This window comes from Sturnira hondurensis, unplaced genomic scaffold (genome assembly GCF_014824575.4).
Source record: "Sturnira hondurensis isolate 20B ecotype Veracruz unplaced genomic scaffold, ASM1482457v3 Scaffold0003693, whole genome shotgun sequence".
In the NCBI taxonomy this organism is placed as follows: Eukaryota; Metazoa; Chordata; class Mammalia; order Chiroptera; family Phyllostomidae; genus Sturnira; species Sturnira hondurensis.
Window position 1 is genome coordinate 7,524,607 of NW_028076324.1, and position 14,971 is coordinate 7,539,577.

At 54.8% G+C, this 14,971-nt stretch overlaps 1 protein-coding gene across 1 annotated transcript; it reads right to left on the bottom strand.

The window, feature by feature from the left end:
* Positions 1-2,117: 2,117 nt before the first annotated feature.
* Positions 2,118-13,284, bottom strand: ADAMTSL5 (ADAMTS like 5). The gene is made up of 13 exons (XM_037042763.1): positions 13,258-13,284; positions 9,141-9,469; positions 7,255-7,327; positions 7,055-7,146; positions 6,732-6,792; positions 6,473-6,581; positions 5,302-5,429; positions 4,766-4,877; positions 4,311-4,397; positions 4,030-4,193; positions 3,532-3,727; positions 3,383-3,454; positions 2,118-3,038 (listed from the first exon to the last, which is right to left on the bottom strand). Exons 1-13 carry the CDS (start codon positions 13,282-13,284, stop codon positions 2,737-2,739), a joined length of 1,752 nt encoding a protein of 583 aa, XP_036898658.1. The 3' UTR covers positions 2,118-2,736.
* Between the last annotated feature and the right edge of the window lie 1,687 nt (positions 13,285-14,971).

The window sequence follows — 14,971 nt, forward strand, 5'->3', positions numbered from 1 at the left end:
AAATGGCATTGGTCCAATTAAGATAGCATGAAGTATATAAAACAAAATGGAGTCAATCATGTCAACCAAGATGGCTGACTGGTAGCCATGACACTTTGGTTCAAGAGGAAAACTACCTAAGTCATGCTAGACCCATCTGGCAAGGAGACACACCCAAGATATCTGTACTTGTGATTAGAAGACCCACTTGGGCAGAATGGAACCACCCATAGATAGGCTCCTGGGGAAATTCCACACTTGCTGTTGGGGGTGCCAATACATTTATCAAAAAGACCCAGAAGGGTGGAGTACACTGTTTTCAAGGTATAACTGAGGCAGTTTCCAGACCACTGCTGAGACAGCTGAGCTTCACATACCAGAGTGCTGTGAAGCACTCTGATCTCCTGTGGCACCAGCTGCCGGAGGCTCTGCCCTGCTGGACTGAGGACTTTGTCTGCCTTGCTACCCACCTGGCTCCACAAATCCTTCCTTGCAAGAGGCTGACAACTCCCTTGCCCACTATGCTATCTCCCAGACCTGCAGATTGAGATTCTGGGACTTGGGTTCATTACACCCCATTGACTGCTGTGTATGTTATAATTCTTAGATTGTTAGTGTGCGTAGGATATTAATATATGTTGATGTTCTACTTTGAGTGAACCTCCATTCAATAAAACCTCAGTGTATAGCATAGTTACTGTGTGTACTCTTGTCTATTTCTTGGCTCCTGGTGGCTCAGCAGGCAGCTAGCCAAGCAGTCGCCTGGCTGACTTATAGGAAAGACTATCATGAACACACACTCCTGACAATGAGGAAGGCAAGCGCAGATCAGCAAAAGGGCTTTACAGGAGGAGGCACAAACGCATAGGGTCCGTCCGGCTGCAGGTAACCCGGGGTTTAACCGTTTCCCCAACCCGCCACCAGGGGGCACCCAGGCCCCACATGTCCCTCTAGAACTACATCCCACTGCCTGCAGGAGTTGGGGGTCCGAGGATTCTCCAACTCAGGCACTTGTTGCAGATGACAGAGCCAGGCCTGGGAGGCCCAGGCACTGCTGAACCCCTGGCATACTGTGGGTGCTCAATAAAGACCCAGTGGAGTAATGCATGAATGAACAGAGGGGCTAGAAAAGGAATCCAGAGTAGTGTGATTCCCATGGTGAGGGCTAAAAGGGTACTCGCAGATGGAAAATTGAGGTTCAGAGAGGGAGGGGAAGGGCCTGGCCTTAAGGTCACACACAAAATCAGGAGCTGAGCCCGTCCAGTTCTGAGACCTGCACACTGTGTGTCCCTTGCCCACTGCCAGCACCTGCACTCCAGGGAAAACCACGACCACACAGTACAGAAGAGCAAGATTGTCCCAGATGACAGTGAGCCTCCCGACCCAGAGTGGGGAGAAAGAAGGCAGCCCCCCAGGGTCCCCTCATGGGGAGTTTGCTGGGCCACTGCAGACACCCTTAATTCTCACACCACTCATGTCTGCTCTCTTGCTCCAGAAGAATAAGGAGAATCTATCCAAGACACCACATGAGGATGGGGATGGGCTGAGGACAGGGCTCTGCCTGCCTCCTCTGCTGGGGAGAGGTCCCTTGGGTGACCTGAGATGAATGTGTGGCCCCAAAAAGGCATGGAGAAGGTGCTTGGGACCTAGAAAAGCCACATTTACCCTCCACTTACCCCCCATCTTCATATTTTCCCTGTCCTCATCTCCCACACAGGGTCGGACATGCTGAAGGGAGGTGGGGGAAGAACCAGGAGGAGGGGATGGAGTCTGTGAGGTAAGAGCACAGTTGGGGAATCGGACTACCAGTGCCTCTCCTCACCTTTGTGGCCATGTGTGTATAAGTGGGGTGCCCTTGTTAAAAAAAGAAGTGTTTGTAAAAATTAAATAAAAATATAAAAGGGATGAACAGCAGTGTGGCCTAGAGGAAACCCAGCCAGAACTGCTGAGGCTGTCAAGATTATCTCTTAATAAATAGTCATGGGCATATAAAATATGGCATAGGGAATATAGTCAATAAGATTGTGATAACTATGTATGGTGCCAGTTGAGTACTGGAAATATTGATGGAAACACTTTGTAAAGTATAAGTTTGTCTAACCACTAAGCTGTGCACCTGAAATCAATACAAAATAAAATTGAAAGAAAAGAATAGATTATCTTTGCACTTCCTGGTAGTCAGCACATAAGGGGAAATGAGTACAGCACAGTGCCTGGTTAGGCATGTCTTCAGGGGGCATGTCTGTGACAATGTCTCTGAGTATATTAGTGTGTGTGGGTAAGTGGCAGTGAGAAGAGACAGTAGAGTGTCAGGGAGTTAAACAGTGATGACTTTCCTAGTAGACAGGGCAAGGAGGGAAGCTGGTACATCACAGTGTCCCTTTAGGCATGTCTCCTTCTGGGCCCTGCTTGCTTGTGAGAGCTTCTCTAAGCAAATGAGCATGAGGCAAGGGGAATAAAGACAGACATAAAGTTTCTGAGTATAAGATAGCTAGGAGTTTCCTAAAAGCCAGGATGAGAGAGGAAATAAGAGTTAAAGAAGCAATTCAGTGTGTTTTCATCATCGCCTGCCTACTGACAACACTGGATCTGACTGTATGTGAAAGCGTAGAAGTATGTGTGAGGGAGAGTCACAGAGCTGTGGTGGGAGTTATCTATGAGCTCCCTGGAAGCCAGGGCAAGAGGGGAAATAGGTTGAATTTAAGCCCAGTCAGGCACAACTTCCTTGCTGTGTGTGGTGAGGCCTTGTCTAGTGGCTCAGACAGGGCAGTGTCTAGCAGCCAGGCGAGCACGGCTGTCCTCTGCGGGGCTCCATGGCCGAGCATAGCCTGCGTGGGGCAGCAGCAGCCGGTCCTGAGTGCCATCAGGACTGACGAGGCGCTGGGCAGCCAGCAGGTACTCTCGATGGAGGGACATTGGTGGGCAGGGGCAGCGACCTGGTGCCCATACGTACTCAAGGGCCTGCAGTGGCGAGCGGTTCTTGTAGACAAGCTGCACACGCACCTCATAGCGGGTCTCCTGGGCCTGGCGGAGGTGGCCCAGCACTCGAGCCCGGAACACTGTGGGCAGAGTGGTGCTAAGGCCAATTGGATAGGCTAGCCTGGACACCCATCCATGCACCCCACTGCCATATGAGGGAACTAGAGGTCAGATGGGACATAAAAGCCCTGTAGAGACTGTGGAGAGGGTACTGGGATCAGGATCGAAGACGACTTAGGGGTCAAATTAAATTAGATCAATGACTCAGATCAAGGAGTCAAATTAGGGCCAGAAAAAGGGGTCAAGTTGGAGTCAGGTCAAAGAGTCAAGGGTAAAGTCAAATCAGGGTCAGATGTGGGCAGGAAAGTAGCCAAGCGCAGGTCAGTTAGGGGCCAAGTAAGGGTTGGGGTTAAGGGTCTCTCACCAAAGTCACTGCCGCAATAGTGGAGCAACCGGTGGGCACGACCACGGGTATCGGGACAGGGTGGGCAGGGATCTGTGAGATGAAGCATTAGGACACAGGCCTCACCTCTCTGCTTGCCCCCACCCTGGGTGTGGTTGTTCCCCTCTCACCTGGGGTGGGGTTTGGGATCCGTGTGGGGAAAGCTGGGGCTTCGTTGGGCTCAGAAGACTGAGGTTCCACCTCCAGAGGCTGTGGCTGCCTCAGGGACCAGCTCAGGGCCTGTGCCTGCTCCTGGAAGGGGCTGTAGAGTTCCCGAGGGAGCCAGAACTCGAACTCAATGCCAGGATTGGGCTCCTGCAGGAGGACCTGGGGGGAGGGTCAGGTACTAGGGAGTGAAAGCCGGAACTGATAGCCCATCTTCCCTGCTCTGGCTCTCCACTTCTGCTTGTCCCTCTGTTTCTGTACCCTAGTCTTCCTCCTCTGACTGTCTGCCCCAGCCTGGCCCCTCTGACCCTCTCTAATTCAGTCTCACATGTCTGACCCTCTGTTCCTAGCCTTCCCACTCTCTCTCCTGCCTCCCCTGCTCTGCCCCTAGTCTCCTCTAAATCCTTTAATCCCCCCCACCACCATGTGCCCAGCCGCCCCCCTCCCCCAGGCCAGGCACGCACCTGCAGAAGCAGGTCTTGGGTGGTGGGTCCCGCTGCACGCAGTGTCTCCTCTGGCCCTGTGGTGCGGGTGTAGACCACGCGGGTGCCTGCCACGTCGTAAGTCCCAGGCGGGCTGACCTCCCACTTGCCGTTGAGCACATAGCGCCCGTCGCCCCCAATCAGCGCTGCAAGGGAAGGGTCAACCCGGGCTCTCTGGAACCCGCTCCTCCTGCCTCAGTCTTCCCGCTGCACCCCGGCAGCCGGCAGGGTGCCTCCCCGCTCCCCCTTGGATTCTGCGATACCCAAATGGTTGCGGCTTCGATGGGCGGCGTAGATGTGTCTGGCGCCCTCGGGGATCAGGGTCACATTCCAGTACCCGGCATAGGCTCCTGGACAGGAGGGAAAGAGGGTATTGTGGTGCGGACAGGGTGTATGAAAGAGGCTTTCAGAATTAAATGAGATGCTACAATTTAGGAGACTAGTCTTGGTCCTGGTATCCCCAAAACACTCTGTAAACGTTTGGAGTTAACGATTATTACTATTTAAGTGAAGCAGCGAAACAGAGTTAGAATTCTAACAAAGTTAGAATCCCATCTGTTCTGGTCAGGGCGGGACAATCTCGCATTGACCAATCAAAATGAAAAAAAAATAGGGCAGGGCCACAGACTGCCCAATCAGCACAGAACTTCACTTTCGTGCCCACAGGTTCTTAAAGGGCCCACTGTACTAGAGTAGAGAGGACAGGGTGAGTGGTCACCGGCGTCACGAAACACGCGCTGCACGAAGAGGCACGAGTCGTTGGCGCCGCCACAGCGGCCGCAGTGGTCTTCGCGGGCATCCGAACCCATCAAACCGTCACAGCCGGCGCTCTAAAGGAGTGAGGAGGACACACATCACAGAGAGCCCCCTGCCCCACTCGGTACCTCAGCCTGGGGGTAGGGGGCAGGGCTCTGAGAACTAGGAGGAGGGGCCTAGAGACAACCGGTGGAGCCTGAAATAAAAGAAAGGAATCTGAGAGTAAATGGCTAGGCCCAGAGGTAGAAGTCTGGGGTGGGGTCTAAGGAAGAGCGAGGCCTGTGGAAGGTGGAGGGACTAAGGAACAAAAGGAGAGGGGACGGGGCGGGACTTGAAAGTAAAAGAACGGGCTTTGGCGGGAAGCTTGGGGTGGAGCCTATGGGGGGCAGGGCCCTTCGGGGGGCAGGGCTAGGAGGGAGGGCCGGATCTAGAACTAAGTAAGTGAGCTTTGAGGGCGGAGTCTCAATGGGAGGTGGGCGGGGCCTGGCATGTCCTTACTAGGCAGCGTCCACCAACGCAGAGTCCCTGGCTACCCGGGCTGCAGGGAGTGCCATCCAGGACGCGGCCAAAGCTATGGTAGAAGGCATGCCCCAGGGCCAGGCAGTTGAGATCGCACTGGTTGGGCGCTGGGGGCAGAAGGAGAGAGTAAACCAGGGATCTTCTATCCCAGTTACAGCCCTCTTCCTTTCAGGCTCTCCCAGAAATCCATCCTCTTGGGCCGTTAAGGCCCAGAGTCTCAGCCAATACTACACATCAAGGTTGAAGCAGAACCAGGACTGAACTTAGGCATTCTGCCTCCAGCTCCCTGGGACTCTCCCATGCAAGTATCTTGGGGCTTCATGCATGCATGCATGCATTCATTCTACAAAACTCATTGAACACCTACTATTTTCCAGACACGTTTCTAGGCTCAGCATTGAGCAGAACTGCTCCCAGTAGGTGCCCAATAAAAAATGTTTGTTCAGTGCTGACTGGGTCACACATAGCCTGGGGGAATCTTTGACCCTCCCTAATACTCAGTTTCCCCCTCTACCTGGCAGCGGGGACAATGGGCAGTCCACTCCCAAATGTGGGCTCATAATCCTGACTCCTACTCCTCCCACTCAATCTCCCACTTCCCTGAGCTTGGCTGACCCTGCCTGTAATGGAGCCTGAGCTGGCCTTGGTGGGCCAATTCTTAAAGCAAAGGAAAAAAAATACCCATGAAGTTACAGATGGACCTTTCTCCATTCTATGCTTTTCTTATCTGTGTCTGCCCCCATTGTGGCATCTAAAGCTGCCAGTCTTAAACCTGGAGGCACATGGCCTCAGGCACACAGTTATATAACTTGCTATTTTCAGCTCAATACAGGCTACATTTCCTGCTACCAGCATAAGTTTGAGAACTGTTGGCCTCTGGATACAGTTCTAAGTAAATCTTCAGCCTAGTGTTCAACCCTGTGCAGAATAGACCCTGCCTCCTTCTGCCTATGCTTTGCACCTCACCTGTGCTTTTTTCCCTTCACTTCATCAACTCCTATTTATCCTTCAAAGCCTACGTGCCGATGTTTACTCTCCTTACTACCCTCCAAGTCCTCTTTTCTTCCTAGCAGCCACTTCTCCCTACCAGCTCTGAGTTGTTCCCCTTGGAGGAACAACTGCCTACCCTACAGGAGGGCAGGCTACTCACCACCATAGAAGGGCACCCATTGGTAAGTCTTCTGGAGGCTGAGGACAGGCTGGCCATCATAGAGGGCACACTGGATGTCTCGGAAGGCCATGGACCCTGGGGGACAGTCCTGGGGGCAGAGATAGGTGGGTCAGAGGCTGGGACAGCCTCAGGGAAGCCCAGAGAAGCTGGCAGGGTGGCAAACATATTTGAAGCCATGAGTGGGGAAGCCGGAGGCTTTAAGACAGACTCAAGAGTATGGGAGGTGGACAGAGCTTACTGGCAACTGGCAGAGGCGGTACTCATGGGTGTCCCCCCAGCACAGCTCCTCCCTGGAAAACCTATGAGGAACAAGGTGGCCAGAGTATTGTCAGGCCCGCTAGTAACCCCTTCCCCAGAGCCCGCCTGCACACCTTCCACACACACACTCCCCACCCCCCAACCCTACCCACATTCCAGGGGGATCAGTGGGATTAAAAGGCACAGCATGTGTGGGCAGGTGAAGGGTGTGGTCAGGGGCTAGGCCTGGCTGACAAGAGAGGAGGGGCAGGAACCCCTTCAAACACGCTCAGACGATGTATCCTGCTCCTGCTCATTGCTCACCGGATGCAGCGACGGCTGCGAACGGAGAGCCCCCGCCCACAGGAACTGGAACAGCGGCTCCAGGAACCCCATAGTGTCCACTCTCCTGGCCCCTACTTGGAGAGAGAGAAGCATGGTCAGCCTGAAAGGGAGGCTGGCAACCCCCACATGGCTTCTGGGTCCCCATGCTTAATGCCCCCTGGGCTCATGTGTTCCCTTACCTGAGCACTGCCCCCCAAACCACAGTTCAGGAGGACCCACAGCAGGAGCAGGAGGTTCCATAGGGGGTGGGGTCTGGGGGAGCAGAGGAAGGTGCTGTAGTAAAGGTGTCAGCAGGCCAGGGGCTGAACCCCAGCTCTGCCTTGACTGTGTGGTTTGGGGCAGTAACTTAACCTCTCTGAGCCTCCCTTCTCATCTCTGAAAAATACAGCCCACCTCAGAGGAAAGTTTTGAGGGGTCCTTCAGATCAGGTAAGAAAATCAGGAGGCACAGAGCCTGGAATGGAGATGAAGAGCTCAAAGAATATTATTATTATTATTACTATATTATCATTATTATTGGTTATTGTCTTATGATGTACTCAGTAGGTGCTTAATCAGTGTCTAATGACAGAACAAATCATTCCAGGACAGTGTACAAGTGTCTCCAGGGTCAGGGCCCCTCACCACTCTCTTCACCATCATTGCTTCTGCCTTCCTGTGTGGCCAGGGGCCAGCCACTCCACTTCCCCAGGCCCCATCTGTGCAGTGGGAACCATCTGGGGTCAGTCCAGGACTCTGAGACCTTGCAGAGGGTGCAGCCAATGGGGGCTGGGTCAGGGACCGGGTCCCTCCAGGGCCCTTTCTGCTCCCAGACACTTGGCGGCAGGGAATCCCTGGATTGGGGAGGGGCAAGGAGGGGTGACCTGACTCCAGGCCAGCCAGTGCCTCATGGCCTCAGGAGCAGAGGGTGTGGAATGGAGCACCAGGGTGGTCTGTGAGGGGAAAGGGGCCCCTGATGAGGATGACGTGGAAAAGAGGAAGACAGCTGGGGTTGGGAGGCTGGGCTGGCAATTTTGCTTTACACAGGCCTCAGTTTTCCCATCTGTAAGAAGAAAAATAGAGCCACTTGCCATCCACACCCTCTGCGTGACCATGACATTGGCAGAGAAAGGAGGAGGAAAGTGTCAGCCTTGAGTCCTTACTTGGGCCAGAGTCAGGGAGCCCAGTAGTCAGCAGTACCCAAAGGACATGCAGGACAAGCTCCTGGGCACTGGGTGGGAGGAAAGCTGGGCTGAACTGGACCCCAGGGCCCTTCCTGAGCCTCATTTTCCCTGTTTCTCAGGCCATCCTGGCTCTGATACTTGGACCTGGGGCATCAGGGGTCTGCTGCTGAGGTGGCTGCAGGTGCTGAAAACCTGGAAGACCACCAGCTGGGGGTTCCTCTTTCTGGCCAGAGCTGTGCTGCCAGGTGCATCTCAGACCCTCTCTGAAGCCAGGGTCCTGGCTGGCCCATGACGCAGGAATTTGGAGGGAAGAGCAAAGATTCAGGGAAGAAGGGCTGGCCTTCTGACACCTCCCCCTGATTCAGCACTGGCTATGAGGTGGGAATCTAGGCGATGGAAAATAAGGGGCTAGAGCACAGGTGGCAAACACAAGGCCTGCAGGCCAAATCTGGCCCTCCACTGTGATTTATCCGGCACCTTGTTTCTACCTGGCTGCAGGGCCAAGCTCCTTGCTCCTAGTTAAGGGGTAGTTACATTTACACAGTCTTAAAATTAATTTCGTTCGTTGAAGGCAACTGCCAGGCTGATGTGGCCCCCGGTGAAAATCAGTTTGACACCCCTGGGCTAGAAGGACCACCTTCACACTCCCCAGAGCCCCCTTCTGAAAGAGCAGGACACTTACACCCGGTTTTGGTAGAACTCCTGACTGTGGGTGTGATCACAGGGTAAGCCACGCCTCTGGGCCTCAGTTTCCCCGGGAGGAAGTGAGGGTGAGCTTTTTCTCTCCCTGGGGGGTTGCTGCCTCACCGTCCCCCTGCCCCCACCCCTCCACAGCCCTCCTGGACCCAGGGAGGAGGAAGAGACGTGTCCTCGGATAGTGAGTGGATAGGAAAAGGGGCTTACCGGCGACTTAGAGCTCTGGCGGTGCGTCCCAGCTCTCTGGACGGCCCCAGGGCGAGAGGAAGCTGCTGCGGCGCCCCTGGGGAGGCTCTTTCCACCCGGCCTCCCAGGGCGTGCCCAGGTCGGGGTCCAGAGAGGCGGCGGCCCCTTGCGCCCTCGCGCGGCCGTGGAACGCTTCGGAGAGGATCCGCGGCAGGGGACTGCTTCGCGCGGATCCCGGCACCCCAGAACTGCGGTCTGGTGTCTGAGAGTCCATGTCCCGGTGACCTTGGGAAGCCCAGGGCGGGAGAACGGCGAGGGGACTGGCCGTCTTTAACCCCACCCCGGGGCTGCTATTCCGGGCGCCGCGCTCAGGGCCCGGGAATGTTCGAGAACCGAGGTCGTCCTGCCCCGGTTCCGGGAATCCGGGGCGCTGCTCCCTGTCCACTAACGTCCAGATCGCGTCCCCTCGAGGGTCTCCTTTCCCAGCCACTATCCCCTTCTCTGGTCCTTCCCTCAGGGTCACCCTACTCAGAGACTCGCGCGCCTGAGTTCCGATCCTGGGGTTTCCGCTTCAGGCTCCCGCCACCCCGAGCACAGGCCCCCCCAGCGCACTGGAGAAACGCTCAGCCCCAGGAGTTGGGCGTAAGGGGCGGAGAGCCCACTCCCGGCCAGCGCATTTCCGGGCACTGCTGTCACCGGAGGACGCGCCCCACCCCGCCTCCTGCCCTCCCTGCCAGGCCCCCAGACTGTGAGCGGCTTTGGAGCCAGAGGTCTCAATTCTGTGTGGCCGCGGCTCCACCCTCTCTTACCTCAATTTCCCCAGTTGTGCAAAGGGGGCCACTGCGACTCTTTAAGCCAGGCTTCAGCTCTTTGCACACACTGGCGAAATCAGGGTTACCCCAGGGCTCTCACCACCAAACCCTTTCCAGCCGGCCGCCGCCCAGTCCCCCGCCTACACGGGGACGCAGCAGACGTGCTCTGCTCACTCCTCCCTCACTGTCACCCAAGGTGCTCCCTGGTAGGCAGGTTGAGGACATGGAGCACCAAGAAGGCAATGAGTGGACTGCTCCTCTGCCCCCAAGCTCAGCCAGGCTCACCTTGAGTGCCTCCTCCTCCTGGAAGCCTACCGTGGGTCTCCCAGCCCTGATCACAGGGAGGGAGAGGTTGCTGGTCCAGATCTGTCTGCACTCCAGCCTAGAGCAGCTCAGAACAGAGCCGCCCAATGCCATTTATTTCTTCAACGTTTATTGAGAACCTACTACAAATATGTGCCAATGCAGTGGTGAAACACTCAGCCAATCAGGCTAGTGAGGGAGGGAGGCAGCCCTGGGCAGGTATAATCTCACTTTGTGATCAGGTGCTCAGAGGAAACAGCCCAGGCTCACTGCCAAGGGGAGAAACATCAGGGAAGCCCTCAGTGAGGAGATGATCACCATGGGAGTTGGTGGGAAGGGCAGCCCAGGCAGAGGACACAGCAAATGCAAAGGCCCTGAGGCTGGACTAAGAGAGTATAAAGAGTCAGGAGATGGAGTAGGTGGAGCAAGTGGCCTGAGTCAGGGAGGGGATGAGGTCAGAGGTGGGGAAGGAGCCATGGAAGGTGGAAAAGGGTGCTCTAGCTTCAGAAAAGCTGTCCCTGCCAGCTGTGGGACTGAGCAGGCAGTGAGAGGCAGCATCAGGTGTTCTGGGCAGGAGCTAAACTGCAGTGGGGGTGGAGGTGAGAGCAGGGGGCAGCTCCCAGCTGTTTGGGAGTGGGTCTGCGGGAGTTGTTGATGGGTCCCACGGGGAAGTGTTGGGAAGACCTCCAGGCAGGAACTTGGCCTGAGTGTCTGGTGAAGGGAGGTGCCCTGTTTACTGAGGGAGCAGGCTGGTGGGGGAGGGCGAGTTCAGCAATCATTTCTGAACCGCTGTAGGGTGAGACGTCTGTGCATCCCCAGCAGAGGCTGGGAGTCCAAGGGGTCGTGTTTAGGAAGAGGTGGATATGTGGGTGTCCTTGGCACATGAGGGTGTTTAGTGTCATGGATGAGATCACAGGGCATGAGTGTGGACAGAAAAGGGCAGGGGGAGAAAAGGTGGGTGTAGAGTGCCAGAGATTATACAGGACTTCTGGGAGGAGGGAGGTGTGGCCTGTGTGGGCAAGATGGTTGTTTGAGTCCCTGGATTGAGCCGTACCTGAAGCCACAAACCCAGTATTTTTTATGTTAGCAATAACATAAAAAATGTTATTGGGTTTCTGTGACTTCTAATTAAGAGGTCTCCACAAATAGGGAGTGTCCTTTCCATCACCCTTGTTCCAGACAGGTCATGCCACTGACCCAGTGACCAAGTACTTCACCTACTGCGAGTTACCACTGCCTAGGGGGCTGCCATATCTGATGTGACACTCTTCACCCCTACTTTATGGGTTGGGACACTGAGGTACAGAGGGGTGAAGCCACACTCAGTTGAGACTCAGAGGTTCTGGAACAACTTCCTACCCACACCTGAATGGGTGCCCTCAGCTCCATTTGGGGGTGGGGTATGGGGGGACTTGCTTGAAGTGGGGATGCTCCAGGCAGAACCTGAAGGATGAAAGGGAACTGGGTGGCAGAGGGTATGAGGAAGAGGGTGTTCTCAGAAGAGGAACAGCGTGTGCAAAGGTGAGGCCAGGCACCAGGCAGGCCTTTGTGGCCAGAGCACAGTGAGCAAGGAGGACGGCTAAGAGGCTGGAGAGGGGCAGAGGCCTCACATGGCTTGGAGGCTGAGGAGCATAGAACAATCAGAAATGGCAAGTCATCCAAGGCACGCTGTTGGATGGAAAATACTAGAAAAGTCACGTACGATGTGATGACATTTTTATAAAGGAAGTGTGCATGTTACCATAAACTCAGCAAAAGTGAAGAATACACTTCCAGTGTTGGCCACCCTGACCTTGGGGTGGGGGTTATGATTGACTTTGAGTTACTGACTTATAGGTTTTCCTTGAATTTCTTATCATGATCTCCTAATTCTTGTTCTTTTTTAGAATACAATTTAAATTTTGGAATCATTTTAGATTTACAGAAAGTTGCAAAGACACTACAAAGTTTCTGTCTGCCTCTGTTGTCAGAGTGTAATGTCCCTTCCCCAAAGGGATCTGTAGCTATGTCACCTCACATGGCAGAGAGGACCTTGCAGGTGGGTTAAGTTAATGACCCTGAGATGAGAATGACCTTGGAGGACCAGAGAGGTTGGTGCTTCTAGAAGGAGCAGACAACAGTGGATGCGTGGAGGCTGGGAGAGGCAAGGACAAAGTCTGATCCTATACCAGTGGAAGCAAAGTTCCCCGCCCCTAACGCTGGGCCAGTCTCAAAGCAATGCCCTGCTGTGGTCATGGGGTTTCTGAAGCACAGAGGCAGGGTCCCCTCCTGCTGACTCTGCTCACCAGGCCCTGTCCCCAGAGGCTAACCTCACGAGTACAGACATGAGGGAGTCCACTGAGGGTGAAAGGCTAGGAGACCACAGAGGTACCTGGAGCCAGGCTGAGTCTGGGCCGTCTGAGCGCTCCCACCCTGGCACCTTCTGGGAGAAGAAGACTGTGCCCAGGCTGGCCCCATGCCAAGCCCCTTGAGCCTCCCTGGGGAGACCTCCAGGAGTCTGGCTGCCCAGTGCTGTCTCAGCAGCTGCCCCCTCACCTGCGGCAGGTATTTTGAGCAGGGCTTCCTGCACTTCTCCAGGGAAATCTGCTGAGTCTGGGGAGTTATTTCAGGTCAGTAAGGAAACAGAATGGAGGGGAAGTGAAGCTGTGGCCTGGGGTGTAGGGATTCAAGGGGGTAGGTGGCCAGGCTGGGGATCCAGCCAGTGACCACCCACCCAGCTCGTGGAACCCCAGGCAGGGGTCAGCATGGGAGGCCAGGCAGACCCCTTTGTGATCCTATGACCGGCATCCAAACTGTGCCTCAGTTTGCTCATCTTTAAAATGGGGGTTTTAGTAAGTCCTCTAAGGTTCTGTTTTTTTGAGGGTAGAGTGGGTTCTCTGATATGTTTTTCCTTCTTTTATTATGGCAAAATACACACAGCATAAAGTTTACCATTTTAACCATTTTTAAGTGCACAGCCCAGGGACATTAAGTACATTCACATCATTGTGCAGCCATGACCACCATCCGTCCCTGGAACTTACCTTCCCAAACTGATACTCTGTCTCCATCAAATGCTAGCTTCCTTTCCTTCCCTCCCCCAGCCCATCTCCCACCATCTGCCTCCTGTCTCTGTGAATTTGACTCCTGCAGGGACCTCCTATGAGTGGAGTTACGCCGTGTTTGTCCTTCTGTATCTGGCTTATTTCATTGAGCTCAGTGTCCTCAAAGTTCATCCACCTTGTAGCAGGTGTCAGAGTTTCCTTCCTTTTTAAGGCTGAATAATATTCCAGTGTGTGGATGAGCCTCATTTTATCTGTTTATCCACACTGGGCATTCAGGTTGTTTCCTTTTTGGCTGTTGTGAATCGCACTGCTGTGAACAGCTATGTTTCTCGTTTTATTCTAGGTTTTCTCACTCTCGAGTCCTGGAGGAGGGATGTACCTGCTCAGAGAGGTGCACGCTGGGAAGGGGAGATCTCCCGAGTGCTGTGGTGGAGGCTTAGCCAGCAAAACCTAGCAGGCAGCCAACAGTTGGGGTAGATTGGCGTCTGTGCAGAGGGGTCAGCTGACAGGCATGCTGTATGGCACGTAGCCAGGAACTTTGGATTCTTTTACCCCCAAGAACCTTCCTGGGATTCAGTGGTCTTTACCACCTGCTCCAGCGTGTGGGCTCTGCCTCACCCGCACCCCGGGGGGTTTTGGGCGATGGCTGGGCTGGATTCTGAAATCTGGTCTCTGGAAAATTCCTAGGCCTGATTCCAGCCTCACTGAGGCCTGCTAATCCCTCTCCAATCATTGTGTTATGTAACATTTGGGGATTAATACCATGGTGGCCAGAGGCTGTAGCCCAAATTCAAACATAGCACTGTCCCTTCCTGGCTGGGTAAGCAACCTAACCTTCCTGGGCCTCGGTGTACTTACCTGTAAAATGGGGATAGGCCACTTTCCATATTTCAAGGTTGGTGAGATGGGAGAAGGTATGAGAAGCTCTTAGCACCGAAGCTGGGCTGGAGCTCAGAGATGCCCCCACAGGGCCTGAGCCTGCCCACTTGTCTTCCATCTGACTGCCTCTCCTTGTCAGCCTCTGCAGGGAATCATAAATCCCAGTGTCCATCCATTGGTCCCTAAATCCTGCCCCTTCTCACTGTCAAGTGTCCTTCATAGATGACACCTGCCATTCCCCTCTGGGTCCCTGCCCCAGGCCTCACTCCCTCTCCCCGCCAGCCTCAGCCCCAGAGATCCTGGACTTCTTTCTCGGACTCTGAATTCTGCTGTGTCGCCCAGTGCTCAGGTAGTCAAGCCCCACGGTGTCATGAGGGCGCCAGAGACTCACCCGCAGAGAAGACCCAGTCACAGACATTCAGAACTAGAACCACTTCTCATGTGCACTTGGGAGAGAGCCCACCAAACCCCAGGCCCACCCACCTTTCCTGGGGAGGCCGAAAGAGTGAGAATTCCTTCAATGATAATTCCTTCGGGAGTCAGTTTCTGGCTCAGCGGTTCAGTGAACCTGTACATTGACAGTGCGCAGCTTGGCGGGAGGCACAGGACTGAAAGAGCCAGGTTGAGCTCAGTGGGTTGGTGCGCCGGCTGCAAACGCTGCTAGTGGGGCATCCACACACTCCCACGCGCTCCCCAGGCATCCGCCCCCTCCCGTTGCGGACCAGCCCCCAAGCTTCGGGACTCCGCCCTTCCCCCCTTTCCCCCTCAGCCAATGAGACGCGCCCCCAGCAGCACTGCTCCCAGAGCAGCCGCA

What these genes read in the sequence shown, in the direction of transcription:
- ADAMTSL5 (XM_037042763.1), bottom strand. Translation starts at nt 13,284, where the DNA reads ATGGAGACAGAGTATCAGTTTGGGAAG. An exon ending in CGCAGCCGTCGCTGCATCCG is followed by an intron (nt 6,793 to 7,054) that starts GTGAGCAATGAG and finishes TGTTCCTCATAG; the next exon opens with GTTTTCCAGGGAGGAGCTGT. An exon ending in GCGTTGGTGGACGCTGCCTA is followed by an intron (nt 4,878 to 5,301) that starts GTAAGGACATGC and finishes TCACTCCTTTAG; the next exon opens with AGCGCCGGCTGTGACGGTTT.